At 31.7% G+C, this 21,308-nt stretch overlaps 2 protein-coding genes across 2 annotated transcripts; both read left to right on the top strand.

Moving 5' to 3' along the window:
* The first annotated feature begins 7,211 nt into the window (after positions 1 to 7,211).
* Positions 7,212 to 10,557, top strand: LOC101219152 (zinc finger protein CONSTANS-LIKE 2). The gene is made up of 2 exons (XM_004137215.3): positions 7,212 to 7,956; positions 9,969 to 10,557. The coding sequence occupies exons 1-2, from the start codon at positions 7,315 to 7,317 to the stop codon at positions 10,359 to 10,361; spliced, it is 1,035 nt and encodes a 344-aa protein (XP_004137263.1). The 5' UTR covers positions 7,212 to 7,314; the 3' UTR covers positions 10,362 to 10,557.
* Positions 10,558 to 12,087: 1,530 nt separating this feature from the next.
* On the top strand, positions 12,088 to 13,958 carry LOC101209916 (60S ribosomal protein L9). Its single transcript, XM_004137097.3, has 3 exons — positions 12,088 to 12,580; positions 13,398 to 13,520; positions 13,618 to 13,958. Exons 1-3 carry the CDS (start codon positions 12,206 to 12,208, stop codon positions 13,705 to 13,707), a joined length of 588 nt encoding a protein of 195 aa, XP_004137145.1. The 5' UTR covers positions 12,088 to 12,205; the 3' UTR covers positions 13,708 to 13,958.
* The last annotated feature ends 7,350 nt before the right edge of the window (positions 13,959 to 21,308 follow it).

Raw genomic sequence — 21,308 nt, 5'->3', positions numbered from 1 at the left:
TTTCAACGGGTTGTGTCTTAATCTATATCATGATCACATATTCAAATATTAATTTTTATTTGCTCATATGATCATATATTTTTTCAATCCAAAATCCTTTAACATTAAGATGAATTTGTTACAAAACTAACAATAAGAACGATTTCATAAAGAGTGTCATTAAATCATAACCACAGTTGTTTAACTAACCAAACTTTATAATAGCCAATAGAATTAAGATTTCCCAAACGAGTATGAATGATGTTATAAACAACAGATTTGGGACCCACGCAAAAAATAAAAAATTTGGTTATCAAGATGTAGTATCATTCCCCTAGGTATAGGATAATTCACCTATTTCAAATACAGTGTATTTCAATAAGCCAAAAAATGAGACAGAATATTGAAAATGACACAAATTCACTATATTTTGTAAACAACATTCAAATTTAGTAAATCTGAACTAAATCAGTTATTTTGTTGCTCAACAAAGTTGGACCTCCCCTATAACAATGACAAATATATATACAAATTTTTTGGCTTTTTATATTTAAAACAATTTGTTAAATAATGCATAATATAATTTTAATAGCACTTTGAATTTAAATATTAGATCATCCTCTCAAATAATGTCAAACATAAATACAAGATTTTCACATTTTTATATTTTAAATAATTTATTAAATAATACATAATATAGTTTTAATAAAAATTTAAATTTAAATTTTAGATCCTCCCCTCAAATAATGTCAAATATAAATACAAGATTTTCACCTTTTTATATTTTAAACAATTCAATAATATAGTTTTAATAACAATTTGAATTTAAATTTTAGATCCTCTCCTAAAATAATGTTAAATATAAGTACAAGATTTTCACTTTTTTATAATTTAAACAATTTATTAAATCATACATAATATAGTTTTAATAACAATTTGAATTTGAATTTTAGATCTTTCCCTAAAACAATGCCAAGTATAAATATAAGATTGTCACTTTTTTATATTTTAAAATTTTTATTAAATAATATATAATATATTTTTAAAAACAATTTAAATTTAAATTTTAGAATTGTAATTGTGGCTCAGTGACATTTTTGGAATTATTTGAATCTTCTTCTTTTAGGTTTTATTCGATAAAAGAAAAGAAAAGAAAATCTAAAAGAAAGAGATTGAGAAAAAGGGGGCAATCGACGTATGAGACAAACAAAGTGAGGGAGAGTTTTTCTTGCAAACAAGAGAGGAGAAAAATTTCAACATCAGCGGCAAAAACCACAGGTTCTGTGCCATACCGATATTTCTAACCTAAAATCTGACAGCTATATCACATATACTTGTCGATTTCTTCCTTTTCCCCCAATTAGAACAATTTGACTTATTCCATCATATTGTTCTAAGTTTATTCCATATGAACTAGCAGAGGAACCCAATGGGCCTATAGATCATAGGTTCCAATGATTCAAGATTAACTGGCTAAACTCTTTTAGACCGAGTTAATCAACATTCGTTAACTAAAGGATCATTCCACTAAAGTCCCACAGTTGCACTCCCCGTATTATAGATATATTTGAGTCCATTTGATAAATCCATGATCAGTAAATTAATCTTTCACAAGTTGTTCGTAACCTTGGTTGGGTCAAAATACCGTTTTATTCTGAGACTACATCTTGCTCCTTAAGTCTTAATGATCCATTATTGAACAATTGGTTTAAGGTCCAACCTACAAACTGAATCCCGCTCGGACCAATGAGAGGGTTGGACCTCTTGTTCAAGACTTGGATTTAGTGCTAATTAAGAGAACAACCTATCTACTAACCCTAAATCGGGTAAGAGTGAATTTCGTCTTGCACCCTATGCCCCCAACTATCCACTCGATCTTTCCCCCTAAAATGAGAGACTTATCCAACGCTGATGTGCTTTCCTAACCTATGTAGATCTAAGGATAATCTCGTGTGAACATTTTCTTTATAAATTAGTTTTGAATCTTTAGTTTGAAAGACTTTTCGAATTTGTTAAAAAGTTTCAAAAATTATCTTTTACTACAAAAATTATTTGTCTTCACCTCTATCACACCAAAAGAAAAAAAATCTCTCCCTTCCAAATTTGATCTCTCTCAAATCTCTTTCTCGATTCCTTCTTCAATCGGGTCCCACAACCTGGTTCTTTGTTCAGTGGTGGACTACTAGTGGTGGACTGTTCGAATTCATGAGAGGTGTAGTCGTTCATATTTGGATAGCTACAAAGGTATAATTTTTCCTAAACCCTATTTTTTAAAAAAAAAATTAGGGTTGCATGTTAATTAGGTGCAATTAGAGTAATTTTCGATATCTTTTTCTGTTATGCATGTCTCATTCCTACACTTACTATGTACCTCTTTATCGTGTAACTACTAAGTCTTGTTGAATACAAGTTTTCCTACTGCTTGTCCACGTATAAGCGTAGCAATAGGTTTATCTGAATGATTTAGAGTCAAATACAGAAAATTGCTATTAAAACTTAGTTCTAAAATTTACTCATCAATTAGGCAGTATAAAAGAATTAATCAAATAAAGTATAAAGAATCAAAATCAGGATTAAAACTACTTATGTACGCCTAAAGAATTTGTAAAGGGGAATAAATGGATTCAAGATGGGGATGCAAACTAACTCATGATTAAGGCGAGTTTCTCTCAAAGTCTTTAGAATAAGTCACTTATAATGTTTATAGAACTTCACGATTAAAAAAAAAAAAACCACTTGGTTCCTAATGTTCACACTTGTTCACCTTTAGAGGCAAAAATGATGGAAGTTATCTCGCAAATTGGAGTTTGTCTCCAAACTCCTCTTTGTGTGTGTTAGCCTTATTCTTCCTACTTGTCCTCTTGGTAGTTAGCGATATACGCTAGCCAAGTGATGGACATGACTCAACTAACGTGATAAGACTTATAAGTTAAACTTCTTATCAAGAACTTATCACAAACCTAACTACTAATAACACATTGACAAGTGAGAAGCCAAGAAATGATGGATTGAAAATGTATAAACATGTAATGTATATAAAGAAAGCAGACCTTAGCCCATTGTACAATATGAACAACATATATTACAAAGAAGGATAAGAGTGGAGAGAAAAAAGAATGGAAAATAATACAAGTTAGGGGACAACGGGAGTATGGATTATTCCCTACAGAGTCAAGCTCTCACTTTTACAACTGATCGGAGAAGAAGAAAATTTTACAGACGACAAAAAGGCTATTCTTTTCCGCCACTGTCCAGGGATTGGCCACTCTATTCAGATGTATGGTTGTCTTAACCCATACAGGCCCTCCCTGATAAGGCAATGATAATCCTCAATCTAAAGATCGAAGCTATTAACGTAGCAAGAACCTTTGAAATAAGAAACTAACACCTCTTTATACTAATTTAGATCAACCAAGAGAGAGTTAGAATTATATTACCTCTTAGATCAAAGATAAAGAAGCAAGATTTGGAAATCTTGTTCGAAATTGAGTGACTCCACAATCAAACTTCATCAAGATTAGATTGAATGGATCGTATGCACTCTATCACAAGAATTAAAAATTAACGAAAATATCTCAAAAGAGATTCCAAATTGCATTCATCAAAAGTCTTGTTCTTACTATTAAAAGGATAAATACATTATATAGTCTTGTAGAGATTCTATCCTAATTTATGAAAATGCAAAAAAGCCAAAATAAAACATTAATAAAGCTTTTTATCTTCCAACCACCATCATTAATACTAACCTATTAATGGTAGTTACCTAACTTGTCAAATTAAAACAAATAGAAGTACAATAAAAAATGTGATATTGACTAAATCATGAGGTCTTCAAATTATTGGCTCCATGGAAGCTTAATTTCTATCTCATAGTCTGCTTCAATCGAGAAAACATTGACATTCAATACTTTAAATGGTCATTCGTCTCTTGTCTCTATATGTGACATATAAAATTGAGGATGAACCGCCCCTATCCATTCTTGTACATGAAGAACGAATGATTGGTTAATCTTTGATGCTTTCGATCTTGTAATTGGTTCATATGGAACATCATGATTCTTATTACCCATTTTCTTTGGTAAAGAAGGATACATTTTATAGGTAGCTTTTGATAGAAAACTTTTATTCTTCTAAACATTTTAGCGAAAGCTATTTGTGGCATGTCACATCATCTCTCTCTACCATTCTATTCATCTAGCAAATCGTTTCTCACATTGTAATTTAGTTTTCTCGCATATTCTTCTCTCGAAAGACTCTATGATTTGCTAACTTCTTCTTTTGTTCATAAACCTGCGTTTAGCATTGAAAACCGTGTAAACCAGACATTAAGCTTTATGTAAAGTATATTTCTAAATAATTATGTATTTACAACATAAGTTATGCATTTTAGCACTTTTACCCTGCGTTTTTGTCCCATTATTTTATTTAAGAAGCCATAATAACTATTTGATATGTATACCAATATCCCAACGATTTTTGTTCAAGATTGTGTACCAAAATTTTTTATATTTGATACACGATCTTAAAAAAAAAAACAAGACTTATGATTAATTGAAAATAAATATCATAATTTCAAAAAAATGTAAAAGAAAAAAAAAGAAGAAAGACGATGGAAAGAAAAAGAAAAAAAGAAATAAGAAAGAAGATAGAAAGAAATGAAAGAAATAAAAGGTTTTATGGGCTTTTTTATTTTTATTTTGTTACGTACATGGTAAATATTTTAGTATTTTTTTATATTTAATAAAATTAACCATAACATGTATATATCACAAAACAAAATTGGAAAAAAAAACTCATAAAAACAATAATTAAAAAAGAAAAGAAAAGAAAGTTTGTGAGTGAGGGTTCCACGTCAGATATGGGGTATTGTGTTGTTAAACTGCCACATATTTGATCGAATCTAAGTTGGGTGGGGCCAAAACTTTGTGGCCAAGAGAAAGCGAGTATTATAAGTTATTTGTACTCGCTAGCCTAAGCCGCAAACAAAAGACTGACTTTTTAGTCCCCAAATGCTTTCCTAAAAGCCAAAAGGGGAAAGGATGGGGATGGGAATGGGGATGGGGATGCTGATTCGGACAAAAATCCATAAATTATTTTTCAGTAATTACATACAAAAGGAAAATAAATAAATTTCTAAATATTTAAGAAAATATAGTATCTATTCACGTTCAGTTATTTCATATTTAACCTTTCAAATTTTCAATCTTTTCATATGAATATCGCATTCTTTTTTTTTTCATTCATATTCACAAGTCACGAAAAAATGTTAAGGATAAAAAAAAATCGAATCATGTTTTTCTATTATTTTCTAATTTTTTTGTTGTCTATTTTTTTACAAAAATAGAATTACATTTATAGATATGTTTATGTTCTTGATGTTTAAACAATGTGATATTGAGAATCTTTTTTTAACGTGACCATGAGAATCTTGCTCATATTTTTTTCTTCATTTATTTTTTTATTAAAGCTATTTTATTCATGAAATGATTGAGTGACTTATATTTTGATTTTATTCAAACAATGATAATGTTGTTGAAATTTATTAAGTATACGTAAACGTAATTACGTATAAAACAAGAAATATTAAAGTGTTTCTTTTATTTTTTATTTACAAAACCATTAAAAAAATATGATATAATAAGAATGAATGATTTAACTAATGACATTTTTTAGCAAAAAAAAAAAAAAAAATTCATAATATAAATTATGATATTTATTTTATTGAACCTTTTTTTTATAGTAACAATGTAGGCATATATGGTTGAAATATTCAATTTCACATTTGCATTAAAAACGTACCATTTCATTTCAAATTATTATTAAAATTAAATTAAATTTTAAAATAGTATGTTATGATGTTTCTAAGTGTACTATTCAATTTGTACTCATTTTAATATGAATATAAAAATAATATAAATATGAAAATATTGAAATGATTGTTTCAGTTTTATAAATTAAATTAAAACTATTTGTTTATGCGATTTTTATTTGCATTGCAAACATTGTTTACTAATTTTACTAATTCGGTGTGTCAGGAGCTTTTCTCTCTCAACACTAGTTTCCTTCTCAAAAAATTACTCCAAAATCTATACACATTAAATTTTATATTCAGCTTAGGTTCTGTTTGAACTTACTATAGTTTCCAAAATAATTGTTGTTAACTTCTGTGTGTTTTAGAGGTAAAGGTAAAGTAGTAGTAAATTTTATTTATAAATTATAAAATTTAGTTATACATATCTATCATATTTTAGTGCTTCGAGTATAATAAATATTTGTTTGACATGTACTCACTTTCAACACATATATATACTCACATTAACACTAGCATACACATAGTTAAAGTTATTAAAATTCATTCTCTAAGAAACAACAAAAGAAAAAAGAAAACAAAACACAAAGCCTATTTTTCTTTCCAAAATTCACATACCTAAACTATTCAGCACATTTACTTAATAAAAGTTGGCGTTAAGTAACTTAAATACACTAATTTTAATTTTAACATAAAACTATTACTATTTTACCCTAAAAAAATTGTACCTTACTACAAATCTAATATTTTATTAGAAATAAATATACTGTTCCAAACATAATTCTTAGTTTTGAGATTTTGAGTTCGACTCTAGGTGGTAAAAAGATTATTTTGTTCTTTATTCAACTGTCTTCAATTTTATCTCTCTCTCTGATATGTAACTTTTCAAAGGCCAACTCCATTTTGAACCTTTAACTTCATTTTGTTTCAATTTGTTTTTTTACCATATTTCCACAAGTTGTAACCAATATTTGGATATATATTTAATTTGTTACTATTTTAAAAGAATTATTTATGTGTTAGAATGGATACATTTATCAATTAAACCCAACCTTTCTAGATTTTTTCCCCTTTAATGTCTTATAATTTTAATATAAACAACTATATACTTTAAATACAATATCATAATTATCAACATTCTAATTTGAACCTGCAATCTTAGTCACCCTTAAAACTTAATTTAGGGTTTGAAAATACCCACACATTTTTAATTCAAAATATAGGAAAATGAAATATAAAATTGAGAGTAGGCCTGCAACGAAACATCCAACTCAAAACCGGGTCCCACCGGAGTCATCGGTAGCCATAAGATAATGCATTACCTTTTTAAAGCCACTAAATAATTGCCACGTGGCGAAACATGGATTCTAACCCCTTCACTCCAACTTCTCTCCCTTTAGCTACAGTTAGCAATCCCTCCCCCCCTCTCTCTCTCTCACTCTCCCCCTCAAAACCATCACAAAATCAAGAAAGAATATATATATATATATACATATATATATAACTCATACAGATAAAATAGTAATATGTTGAAGACAGAAGACGAGTACCGTGGGAGTGGCGGCAATGGATGGGGCGCCGTAATTTGCGAGGCATGTGAGAGATGTCCAGCAGAATTCATCTGCAAAGCAGACGCGGCATCACTATGTGCGGCGTGCGATGCAGAGATCCACTCGGCAAACCCCTTGGCTCGACGGCACCAACGGGTGCCGATCAGCAGGGGTGGAGCCATGTTTCGTAGCGTAGAAGAGGAAGATGAGGAAGAGGCGGCTTCTTGGTTGCTGATGAATCCAGGAAAGAACAACGACAACAAAAACAATAACAACAACAATAACAATGGAATGTTTTTGTTGAGTGGGGAAGATGAAGAGGATGATGAGTATTTGAAATTTGTGGAGTTCAATGGGAATAATGAAGAAGATGATGATGAATTTGAAACATTGAAGAACAACAATTATGGTGGAGGAGGAGACAGTGTTGTGCCTATCGATCAATTTGAAGGGAATAAGAATCACGATCATCATCTTCATCATCATCATCACGAACAGCAACAACAAAATCATGAGATATTGTTGGAGCAAAGCTATGGAGGGCTTGTTGATGCTTCTGAATTCTTTCACACTTCTTCAAAACCTTCTTTCTCCTACAATGGCTTCCTCACCCATGCTGTAAACACTCTTCCTCCTTAACTCTCTCATTATTCTTTTGTTTCTAAATTTAGTTTTAAAATATAAGGTTGGGAATTTTCTATGTTTGATCATTTGTTTTGAACTATTTGGAAAAATTTTCTTTTAATTTGGTTTCTTTTGAATATGCAAAAGGCTTAGATTCTAAATTCTTATTTGGTTTGGTTCTATAATCTTTTAAAATTTTCAATTTTTACTTTTTATTCTAGTTTTTTTTTTTTTTTCTTTTTGGTAAGAAAAGTTCAGTACCCATCAACAGTTTCTTTTCTTTTTGGTAAATAATATATTACGAGTGGAGATAATTAGTGTTTATAGTAAGCAATACAAGCATTAAAAATAAAAAAACTAAAATTTAAGATTTTTTGTAATATATTTTTTTATTTTAAAAACTAAACATATTTTCTATCAATTTTTTAGAACATTATTTGAATCACCCTTAAATGAGCTTAAATGAGCCTAAATATGAGCTAATTTTAAATTTGTTTTTAAATATAGTGAAATAAATCAAAATATATAAAAATTTTAAATCTATATTAATAAATATTTATAAACTTCTGTTGATATTGATAAACAAGTACAAAAGTATATAAGTGTCTATTCTATATATAATATAAAATTTTGCTATATTTATAATTTTTTTTAATCGTTTTAGTGTTTGCACTAGTTTGTTTTAGTTAAAATAAAATTTATAGTTTTCAAATTTTTATTTAACTTTTCCAAATCCAGAAATTGAGAGCTCCAATCAAATTCTCGTATCCTTATTTAAAAAAAAAAAAACAGATTATTACCAAAATAGTTATCCAACTAAATCTAACAATTTTGTTTTTGTTTTTCATTTTGGTAAAAAATTCAACTACTTCTACTGAATTTTCTAACAACCCAAGAATGAAATGATTTGGCCACGTATGAAGTACATAATCATTCTTATTTTATGATTTCTTTTTCAACTTAAGCATATTAAATGAGACTTAAAAAACTTTGAGATAATTAATTGAAACTATTTTGCTATATTTTCTTTTAAGGTTAATATACAAATATAAAACGAAAGTCGGACAATTCAAGATTTGTTTTTGAATATTGAAAACGATTCTTAACTTTTCTTTTTTTTTTTCGATTTGTTTAATATCAATTCTTGTATTTAAATCTTTCATTATTTTATCTTTATCATTTTCGACAAAATGTTTTGAAGTTATTTCACGATTGTTTCAATATTCTTTTTCATCTTATACATATTCGAGAATATTAAGATTATTGAAATTTTGTTTTAAACTATCAACAAGAATGTTAGATTTAAAGTTTTTTCACAAATGATCGTTTACATTAGACTACACAATCTCTTACCATAACCAATACGATCGTTTACCATGGTATGATTGTTAGATTTAAAGTTTTTAACGATCATATATCATGAACTACACGATCATTTACCATAATCAACATGATCATTTATCACTATCGTTTACCATGGTTAATACGATTTGTAAAGTATTTTATTTCACTACAAGATTATAAACGATCGTGTAGTTATGGTAAACGATCATGTATATGGATCTGATGATTGTTTAGATTATTTTATAAGATCGTTTATGTCTGAAGCTTTTTTGCCATCTATTCTGATTGTTTAAATTAAATTTTTTTCCATCATTTAAAATGAACTACACGATCATGTATTATGATCTAGATGATCATAGATCATTCATTTAGATTATAGTACATGATCGTCTAGAAGAAAATTACTCGCACGCCTGTGGTCGATTAATTGTATATTGACTAGGGTAGTTTTGGTCGTTTTCATGTTATCAAAATTGTTCTTCTAAAGGGTGTAAATATTTTACAAATTTGTTTTATTTTTGAAAAAACACCATTTTAAAAAATAGTTTCAATTTTTCTTATCCATAAAAAATTCTCTAATTTTTTAAAATTAGATTAAGTAAAATTGAGTTATGAAATTTGCACAAAAGGTTGAAATTATTTGTTTTTGTTGTAAATATAAGATATCGGTCTCCTCGATGGAGGTGGGAGTGGTACCGGAATCAACAGCAACAATAATGAGCGACATATCAATCTCCAACATGAGGCCACCAAAAGGAACAATCGATCTCTTCTCCGGCATGATAGCGGCGGAGCCGGCGGCGGCGAGTCAAATGCCGGCGGCCCAACTGAGTCCAATGGACAGAGAAGCCCGAGTTCTAAGGTACAGAGAGAAGAAAAAGACAAGAAAGTTCGAGAAGACCATCAGATACGCCTCAAGAAAGGCCTACGCCGAGACCCGGCCCAGAATCAAGGGCCGGTTCGCTAAGAGAACTGATGTTGAGGTCCAATTGGACAGGAAATACTCCAACCCCTTGATGCCGGATGCTGGGTATGGGATTGTGCCTTCCTTTTGAAGAAGATATGGACTAGAAACTATGAATTTTTTTACTTCTTCTAATTAATAATAAATACTACTAATTATAGGTGCATTTTAATATAACTTTTTTTTTTAAAATTATTATAGCATTTGTCTTAAGTGTATATGAATTTTGTATTCTCTGTAATTAATTACCTTTCACAATTCAAATATATTGTTTTTTTTGTTGTCTCCCCCTGTTCGCACTAGATTTTCAAAGAAATTTGATTCGTGGAATTAAACTTGAGTTAACATTGTATTTTTGTTGATTTGATGTGACGTAGTTCGATCATTTGATTCTTTCTCAGTTGAATGTCTAAACTTGATTTAGAATAATCGAAACACGTGATATTATTGAAGTTGGAGTCTTGAAAGAAACTTTGTATCTTTAAAGAAACTTTCATTTTCGAGGATGATCGACTTACAGAGTTAGAGAGTCTTCTAGCTCTTGAAAAAATTCTCTTTAAACTTTTTAGAGTAAAATTTTTTTAACTCGAGGATAATTTCTCTATTTATAGAGTTCTCTAGTGGGCTTGAGTCTGGTTAGTTCATGAACTAGACCGATGAGCTCAACCACATAGATTTGAGATTCTTTGCGAAGGGGATGCTAGTAACTAATGCGTGTTACGCAAAATAAAATGTTCATTTATGAAGTTGTTATGTTTTTATGAAAAGATAATGTGTGTGAATTGATATTGAGAAAGGTATTGCGAAAATGATTTATTACAACCTCACTGAGTCTTGTAAACTTAAGTTTTTAAAATTCATCTTCCAGGAAATAGGCATTAAGGCCAAGTGAAAAAGGTTGAAGGCCTTGCTAGGCGAGAAGGCTGCCAAAGCGTTTATATTGTTGTATTTTTGTTTATGTTTGTATAACTGTGGTAAGCATTTGGACAAAGATTAATAAAACTTTGAGTTGATTTATTTCTATTTTTGAAATTGTTTATATCGCCTAAAGTATAATTTCTTAAGTTAAGTTAAAGTGACTAGGTAAATAAGCAAAGCTTAAGGATTTTAAAAATGAGTGTCTTTGGCGTCTAATCGCATCAATGATACTCAAGTTGTGCTGTGTCTCGCAGGACAAGTAAGAGCGTATATGGGGCGAGGAGTGACATGTTCTACTTTTCAATAGTGGTTCTTCTTGGGGTTTTCAGTTGATTGTTCGACACGTGAGTCTTTAGTTAGAAGTTCCAACAAGAAGAAAAACCTAAAGTCTCCGGTCAGAGGAGCCGGCAAGAAGAAAATCAAAATATGAAAACTTTGAAGGGTTTGAAAGGGACGAAGCTAGAAATTCCAATGGTTTCTACAACTAATGGAAGAATTTACCGTTAATTTTCGGATTTTGGAGGAAATTAGGATGTTGATAGGTGTTAATTGTATGTTTGCAGTTTGATTTTAATTATAGGGTATTTATGGTTTCTTGAATAATTGTATTTATGATTTATTTTTTTCAGTTAGGTAAGGACATTTAAGACATTGTCTCAGCAATTATTTATCTATATTTTCCGATTTTTCTATTTTATCAATTTAAATAAAAATTTAACATTTATCAAAAAGTAAACCTTCTATTTAAATCTTATTTCCAAATGCTACTTCCAAATTTGCCATTTCAACTAACAATCACCCTTTAAACCAAGAGAAATTGTATGGGCCCAAGCCCAAATGTAGATCCATTTAGGGCCTTTCCTCTAGGGTTATTTTTCTATTTAATTTTTATTCGGCATCTGTTTTCTCTGTATATAAGTCGTTTCTCAGCTTTCCTCCGCCTCCTGCCGCAGCCTTCCTGTGGTTTTCTGCCGCCGCTTGCTTCCCTGAGTCTCTTTTCAAACTTGAGAGTAAAAAATGAAGACCATTCTTTCATCCGAGTCTATGGATATCCCAGATGGAGTCAAAATCAAGGTGCATGCCAAGATCATCGAGGTCGAAGGCCCTCGTGGTAAGCTTGTTCGCAACTTTAAGCACCTTAATCTCGACTTTCAACTTATAACTGACGACGCTACCGGCAAGAAGAAGCTCCGCATCGAGGCCTGGTTCGGGTCCAGGAAGACATCCGCTGCTATTCGAACCGCTCTCAGCCATGTTGAGAACCTTATTACAGGTGTCACTAAGGGCTATCGTTACAAGATGCGTTTCGTCTATGCTCACTTTCCCATCAATGCTAGCATCACAAATGGCAGCAAGGCTATTGAGATTCGTAACTTTCTTGGTGAAAAGAAGGTGCCCTTTTTTTTTCTGCTTATAATGTTCATCGTTCATTCCATTTTTTAATTCCTATTATTTACATTACTTCTTATACTCGTGTGGGCCTGTGCTGTTACTTGTTTCTAAACTCGCGCTGTTGTTTGATACCTGCATATTTTATTTGTTGTAGTCTTCTTCCTGTTACGACTTTTACATGATAAAACGAACCTTATGGTGCCTTAGTTTTTTTTATCAGGTTTTGATATATTTCTACCTGTATTGTTTTTAGTGCTCGTGTTTGATGTTTGAATTACTAGTTTTACAAATAGGTACTCCCTTGTTACATGATTTCTTATTGGAGATCTATGGAGCAATACATATAAGTTGCAGTTTATTCTGGGCAACACCCGTTCGAATCTCATTACCAGTTCTGTTAGAAATTCAAATTTCGGTTTAGTACTAAAATCATCATATCAAGAGAATCCTTGGCATTGATTAATGAGACCATCTTTCAAAGATGACGAGTTAACTTGGATGCTCATGAATATAGTAAAAAAAGAAAGTGATATGTCGTTCATACTATAACTCTCCGTGGCAGTGTTTTGTATGTGTTAGATAATCTGGACGTTTCTTCAATTCTCTGATTCTCGCTTACTTTCTTCTTATTATTGAAAAGATTATTTCTGGGATAAAAACAAGTTGGAATTACTATTGTTTTTAATTCATTTTTCTAGCGGCATGCATAGATTTTGTCCTTGGCTCAAATTTCATTGCGTAGGTTTGCACTAGATAGGATATTGCCCATGCGGTGTTGTAAATTTGTTATGAACCATGCTCATAATTGTTGCATCAGGTGAGAAAGGTGGATATGCTTGATGGAGTTTCCATTACCCGATCCGAAAAAGTGAAGGATGAGTTAGTTTTGGATGGAAATGATATTGAACTTGTGTCGCGGTCTTGTGCCCTTATAAACCAGGTTTGTCTTTTTTCCACTTGCATCCAAACTTCGTTGCACATGGAGGGAAAGAGAAATCATTCAGTGACTCATTATTCTTCTTTGCCTTATTTTGCAGAAATGTCATGTCAAGAACAAGGATATACGGAAGTTCCTTGATGGTATCTATGTCAGCGAGAAGGGAACCATAATTGGAGAAGATGAGTGATCCATACAATTGTAGGTTATATCTGCACTTAGTTTCAAGAGTCTGTTCTCTTTTGGAATTGTTTTTTTCATGACTTATATTGTGATGTTTCTTTTTGTGTCCACCCTTTGAAAACACATTACAGTTTTGTTTTATGACAGTTTTTTAGTTAAGGCACAAAAACAATGCTCGGTAACCCCTTTTTCACTTGATTTCTGCTTTCAAATCTAATAATAATGATCTAGGCCATCTTAGGTTCTGCATTAACATTATATTGATCCTGAATTCTTGGTTATGTGAAAGCTTAGATGCTCATTAACCCTTTATTTTAGAAAAACTATAGATATAGCTTCTTGGGATATGTCTATATAGAGAGGTGGGTGCACCCTGTAGAGTTCTTTATCCGTGTGATTTGCAATAACTCATTATAGTTCTCTCACCAGTCATTCTTAGGTATTCATATGCACCATACAAATATTTAAATATTATGTGTTTCCAATTGCATTGGGAAATAAGCAAATTTTGAAAGAAAAAAGAGTAACTACGATTTAGATGTAGATAGTACTAACGATTTAGATGCCTTTGTAACAAAAAAAATGTAATTTGGATACCATACAAAAGAGACTATATCGATGATTTGCTGATAGTGATTCTATCAGTCTAGAAGCAAGGACAACTGGTTCCTTGATCTAGTTCTAGACCAATTGGACTCGGATCTTCAAGATTACCCCTTGGATTGTTCCAGTTTACTCTGATGGATAAAAGGTCTTTGATTTTAAGTGGCAGTTGGACGTTATTTAAGTGGATCTTAAGTACGCAAGTCTGGTTGATGTAATGCATTGGGTGAAGCATTGATGTGTAAAACAACCACAAAGTGGGTTGAAGAATTTAGCATGCATTCATATTCAGCCAATGCCAACATCAAAGTTGGCTGGCGAATTGCCTAAAAGAACCATGTTTATGCATAGCCCGAGGAAAAATAATTCGCACTGTTTAGAAGACTAAATTTGCTCGAGTTTAGGAAGAGTTTTAAAAAATCATAATTCAATCAATATTTCTTTGCAAACATTGGTAAATATTAGCTTGACGTTTGGAGTGAGGAGTAAGGAGTGATGATTTATAACAATCTTACACTCACTGTACTTTGAGTTTTTCATTTTTTTTTTTTGAGTTTCACTATTTCTTTCTACATATTTACTGAACAAGAAATACAAATTTTTTAAATCTTGTTAATTCATTTAATAAATTTAGTAATTTTATATATATAATGAAAAAACTATCAAAATTGAACATGCATCTCGTGATTAGATTTCCAAATTTTTACTTAATTTCAGTTTATGTTTCTACCAATCATATCTTGCTTCTTCATAAATTAAATTATCAATTTTTATAAGTTACCATTTTTTAAATTATTTTTTGTCATTTTGCTTAATCACATGGACTAACCCCTTCAATTCTGTCGTTCAATAGAAGCAAGCAACTTTTTAACAGAACGATAAATACACATTAAGAGAATGACAAATACATATTTTCATTTTTTCATGTATCAATTAATTAATATCACTTAAAAGTACGTAAACTAAATATAAAGAAAAAATGGATGATTTCACGAAAAAATGGATGATTTCACGAAAAGATAAATGCACGAAGCGACCACCTACTAACTAAAAGTCAAAACCTACTGATACAATGATAGGAAGCAAGGATCAATGAATAAGGGCTCGAGCAGTCGTTTTGGTAGCAGAAGTTGCTATTGAAACTATCACATAGTTCTTTATGGTATAGATGAGTTTTCATAAATATAACAAAACATAAAAATTATTTCGACACGAACAATGTTGACTATATTTAACTTCTTTTAATTCTCTTCTTTGCTTATTTATCTCATTTTCATATTCTTTATTTTACAATATTATGATTATTTACGTAAATATTTACCAATTTTTTCATTACATTTTCCCGAATTTCTTTCTTCTTCATTTGTTTTTTTTTTCTTTTTGGTACAAGATCTAAACGATTGTGTACTAATATCTAAACTCAGTTGTCTATCTCACATAGACACCACTATCACTAATATATCGCTTTGATTTGATACACGATCGTTTATATTGAGTACAAGATTGTTTAAACAATGTACATGGGTACAAAATCGTTTAGACTTGCTATGAGATTTTTTAGACTTAGCTACAAGATCGGACAACATAGAAGGGTACAAAATCATTTAAATTTAGTACAAGGCTACAAGATCGTTTAGACTTGGTACAAAGATACAAAATCGTTTAGACTTGCTATGAGATCGTTGCTGAGAAATCGTTGTTAAGAGATTGTTGCTAAAGGATAGTTTAGACCGGGTAAAAAATCTTATGGCCTTTTTCCTTTTTAAAACTGTTCTATACATTGTGAATATTTTTATATTTTATTCTATTTTAAAAAAAACCTCAATTAAATCCAGACATTTAAATAAATTTTTTAAAATAAGCCATAAGATTAAGAAAAATGTGATCATCAACCAAAATATAAATAAAAAAATGTAGAAAATCATATGATAACGACCGTTATTCACTTCATCCACTAATGTTTTTCTTCTTGTTTTATAGTCCATTCTTTTCAAAATATTTAAAAAATAAATGAAACCTTACTCAAACAATTATATCAATTAGACGATACATAAATATATAATTGCAAGATTCATAAGTATATAATTACAAGATTCATATGTAAAATTAAACCTTATATCAAACAATTATATCATTTTTTTAATAAATAAACTTTCATACACACTGTCCATTAGATGATGGGTAGTAAAACACTCGTTTCCATTTCATTTATGCACAATCAAAAGTCCACTTTACAATTAAACTCAAAATCAATGATAAAGACGGAACAAGATCAAGAGGCATAATAATTTTTTGAGCCCATGATTTCATAAGAAGAAGCATTTCCAAAGCTCTTGTGAGAGAAACTAATGGTAGCAAGATCAATAAGGCCAATAAAATGAAACAACAAGAATACAAATTTTAAATTCGTCACAAATTACAAAAACCAGACCAGACAATAGAACAACCCCAGAACATAATCACAAAACATAAAATAGAATTAAACCATATGCTGGACATGATAAACAAGAAATCTCTCTGCAATGAAGAGTTGGAAGAAAGAGTGATTATGGGAGTAGAGAAGGGGATTAACTTAGGAAGAAAATAAAAGGGAAAAAAAAGTTGAGGAGTGGGTCCAAAGCAGTGTGTTTCCTCCTTTGTTCATCCCAATCAGAAACCCTCGGGCCAAGTCGATAGGATTTTTCCATTTTACCGCTGAGGAGAAGGGTTGCGCAGGTTGGTCATTCTTGACCTTCTCTTTGATGTCCTTAAGCAATGTAACTCATTTCATCGTTTTGCCTTAGAATCCTTAAAATATTCGAGTCTTCCATTTTCATTCACTGTCGGGTGTTTCCTCGCTCACCAGATTGGAATCCACCAACTCCAAATTCCTCAAAATGCCTCACAAAATCAACAATAATCTCACTGAGAGAACTGAAGAAGATCTAAACCCTTAAACCCTAGGGTAAAGCTTGGTCATAAGATGTGTAAACACAAAAGGAAGAAAGAGCAAAATTGATGGTGTCAGATGATGCACCTCTAAATATACCACTATGTCAACTATGAGTTATGCCTCCAATTGTGTCTGAATGTTAGGAAACAATCGTGATGATATCCCATTTGATAGATGAAAAAGATTGGTGTCAACCCATTATAGAGTATCTTGAACATGGAAAGCTTCCAAAAGATTCTCATCCTGAAACTAAGGTATACAAAGAAGAGCTGTGCACTTCATTTATTATAAAGGAACCTTATATTGTTGTTCTCTTGAAGGGCGCTCTTCCTTCGATGTCTGAGAAAGGAAGAGTTGATAAAAACTCTAAAGAAAGCGCATGCAGATGTTTGTGGAGCACATTAATCGAGACCAAAGCTTCAACTCCAACTAAGAAGAATGCGCTACTACTCGTCTAAGATGATTCAAGATTAAATGGATTATGCAAAGAAATGTGAGGCTTGTTGATAACATATATAAGTATCTATTATTATAGCTCATTTGATTAGAATAATGAGGTTAAAACGCATAAGAAAATTATAAGAACGCCTAACTTGTGTTGCAAATGCATAAGTATTTGGAAATACACTGTACATAAGTATTATGCTTGTTTTACATAATTTTAATGTCTAAACATCTCGCGCAAGGACTACATGATAGGAAACTCATCTGGTGGTTAACATCTCCAGACGAGGAACAACATTATCATGCGAGGAAGGGTCACTAGAAGACAAATAGTGGTAGTTGGAGCTGATGTGACATGCAACAGACACTTTTCAGCAGATGACATTGACAAGTTCAAAAGAATAGAAGTTTCTCGCCCGAATGTTGCCTATATAAATCCATCTCCTTCAACTTAGATGGGGATGCCTGAATGTGTGTAGTGCCTGAATAGGCCAAAATCCTAGAGAGTGACTGAAAGGACTAGTCTTTCCGTCGTCTGTAAACATTTTCTTTTACTTCTCTAATCAATTGTGAAAGCGCGAGCTTGAATCTTGAGTAGGAAAGAATACACATTCTTGTTGCCCCCTAACTTGTAATATTTTTTCCATTCTCTTTTCTCTCCACTTTCTGTACTTCTTTGTAGTATATGCTATTCATATTGTACAACGGCCTAAAGCCTACTTTCTTTATATATATATTACATGTTTATACCTTTTCAACCCATCATTTCTTGACTTTTCATTCGTCAAAGTATTATTAGCAGTTCAAGTTAGTGATAGTTCTTGATAAGAAGTCTAGCTTATAATCCTTATCACATTAGTTGAGCTATGTTCATCTCTTGGCCAACATCAAACGCCAACCACCTGAGAGGGCAAGTCACAAAGATGAGACTAATGCGTGCAAGGAGGAGTTTGGAGACAAACTCCACATTTGCGAGATAACTTCCATCATTTGTGTCTTGAAAGGTGAACAAGTGTGAACATTGGGCGCCGCAAGAGATATCGTTCTTAATCGTGAAGTTCTATAAGTTTTATAAGTGAATTCTTCTAGGTATATCTTGCCTAATTAGACTTAATCGTGTAGATTCTGAAAGGAGACTATGTGTGGCGTTTAATGACTCTAAAAGGAGCACACCTTAATCATAAGTTGGTTGAGTAAGTTATATTGCATCAAAGCTCTCACATTGCTTCATCGTCTAGTAGTGTATTGACCTTCCTTCAATCTTTCTCACATACAAGTTAGTCTGCATATAATTCCACCTCGCATCCATTTCTTCCCCGATTCTCTAGGCCCACATAAGTAATTTTAATTCTAGTTCTGATTCTTTTATACTTTATTTAATTAATTCTTATCGCCAAACTAATGAGTAATTCCCCAGAACTAATGTCTGTAAACAATTCCTAGTGTTCAACCCTGGATCATCCAGGTAAACCTATTGTTTCGCTTGCACTTGGGCAAGCAGTAGGAAAATTTGTAGTCAACGAGGACTTATGTATCACGCGATAAAGAGGTACATAATGAGCATCTCACATGGTATGGTCATGACCTATGACTCATCACCTAAAATTAAAGCATGTTATATAGAGAGTTACGGTGAGCGCAATACACCCAATGACCTGACTTAGTGACGTATTGCAATTGTGCTACACACACACAAAATTATTAAGTCCAAACCAACAAACACTTGTTAATACCATGCACTTCATACACCAATCTCCAGAGCCTTTTCATCCATTTGTGCCTTCCTGGCCGTTTAAGGCTTGGGGACTTGATCTGGTTTTCCCCATTACACCAAAATCATCAGTAGGACATTCTTATATCCTTGTAGGACGAATAAACCATTTTTCAAGATGGGTTGAGGCCATTCTCTTGAGAGAGGTCAAGAAGGAGAACGTGACAGACTTTATTCGAACCCACATCACCTATCGATACGGTATTTCTCACCGAATTGTGACAGATAATGGAAGAAAATTCTCCAATAGCATGATAGACAAATTGTGTGAAAAATTCAGGTTCAAGCAATACAAGTCATCCATGTACAACACAACTATGAATGGGCTAGCAAAAGTATTCAACAAAAGGTTGTCTAATCTTTTAAAGAAACATTTCTCCAAGTCGAAGAGTTAGGATTAGCAAAGAAAATGTTGGAGAAGCATTATGGACCTACCGAACTACACCCATCATACTCCTACAGGTGTTACACCTTATTCTTTAGTTTATGGAGTATAAATTATACTCCCACTAGAGAGAGAAATTCCATCCTTGAGAATGACAATTCAAGAGAATCTAACTACCGAAGACAATGCTAAATTACACCTTCAAGAGTTAGAAGCACTTGACAAAAAGAGATTAAAAGCGCAACATGAACTGGAATGTTATCAAGCACGAATGTTTAAGGCTTTTGATAAGCACATTAAACCTCGCTCCTTTCAGGTTGGTGATCTAGTACTTGCTGTAAGAAGATCGATCATCACGACGAGACATACAAAAAATAAATTCACACCTAAATGAGATGGACGCTACATTGTTAGAAGTTTACACAAATGGTGCATATAAGATTGTTAATCGAGATTGATTAAAAATTGACCCAATCAATGTCAAGTTTCTCAAGAATTTTTTTGCTTAATGTCGTTATGTAAAAAAAAAAGGTTGAACTATGTTATGACATGATCCCTATATTATAAAGGGTACGTAGGTAACTTAAAGAAATTTAAGTTCAGTCGTATATTATAAAAAAGAAAAGGCCTTGAGCTAGGCTATAACTAGAACGTCATTCATCACGAAGGAAACCAAACAATTTTAATATTAATGAATACCAATTAAATGAGAAAAAGGAACAACGAAAAGTTGCATTCAATATGAGGAAAATGAGAAGTTGAACGATGAAAGAATAAAAGTTTTATTACAAATTTCTGTCTTAAAAGTTAAAATAACAAAAAGGGATAAATAAGAGAAGGTCGTGAATAAAGGAGTCCATTTAAAGTTCTCCAGCTCCTCTAGTGTGTTTTCTAAAGATTCACGAAGTGCTGACATCATTTTAGTATCGACATCACCACCAATGGGGGTATATTTGAGTTTGTCAATTTTCTCGCAAGTCTTTGAAATCTTATATTGCTTCTGCTTTAACTCCACGACATTCATGGAAATTAGGCAAGAAAGTTTGGTAGACTCTATGCATACCACTTTTAATTTTGCTTCTAGTTTAGTCTCCTTGGTGGATAGGCGATTAAGTCGATGTTTGAAGGTGCTTGTCTACTCCAATATACGTTTCTTTACAAGTCGCAGAGTCTTCATAAAACCATTCACCTCCATTAACTGAGCATCCTTAGTTGGTTGCTAAAATTGAGAAATGAATTTGATTATGGTTCTCGACACCTTGGAAGTAACCATCCACAAACTCTCTAAAAAAGGTAAGGTTGTTTCTACCGCTGGTCATGATTACATTAAAGATCTTATGCATTTTTGGTTTAAGGCTACTTACTTCTCAAAAGGGTACGAATGATCTTTTGTCGTAGGCTTTCCCATAAAGTTATGGCAGTATGCTGGCGAAGATAAAAAATTAAGTTGTCTGCAAAAAAAATCAGAAATCT

Source organism: Cucumis sativus, chromosome 4 (assembly GCF_000004075.3).
Source record: "Cucumis sativus cultivar 9930 chromosome 4, Cucumber_9930_V3, whole genome shotgun sequence".
Lineage (NCBI taxonomy): Eukaryota > Viridiplantae > Streptophyta > Magnoliopsida > Cucurbitales > Cucurbitaceae > Cucumis > Cucumis sativus.
Note: the sequence above shows the minus strand (reverse complement) of the source record. Positions and strands in the feature narration are given on the sequence as shown.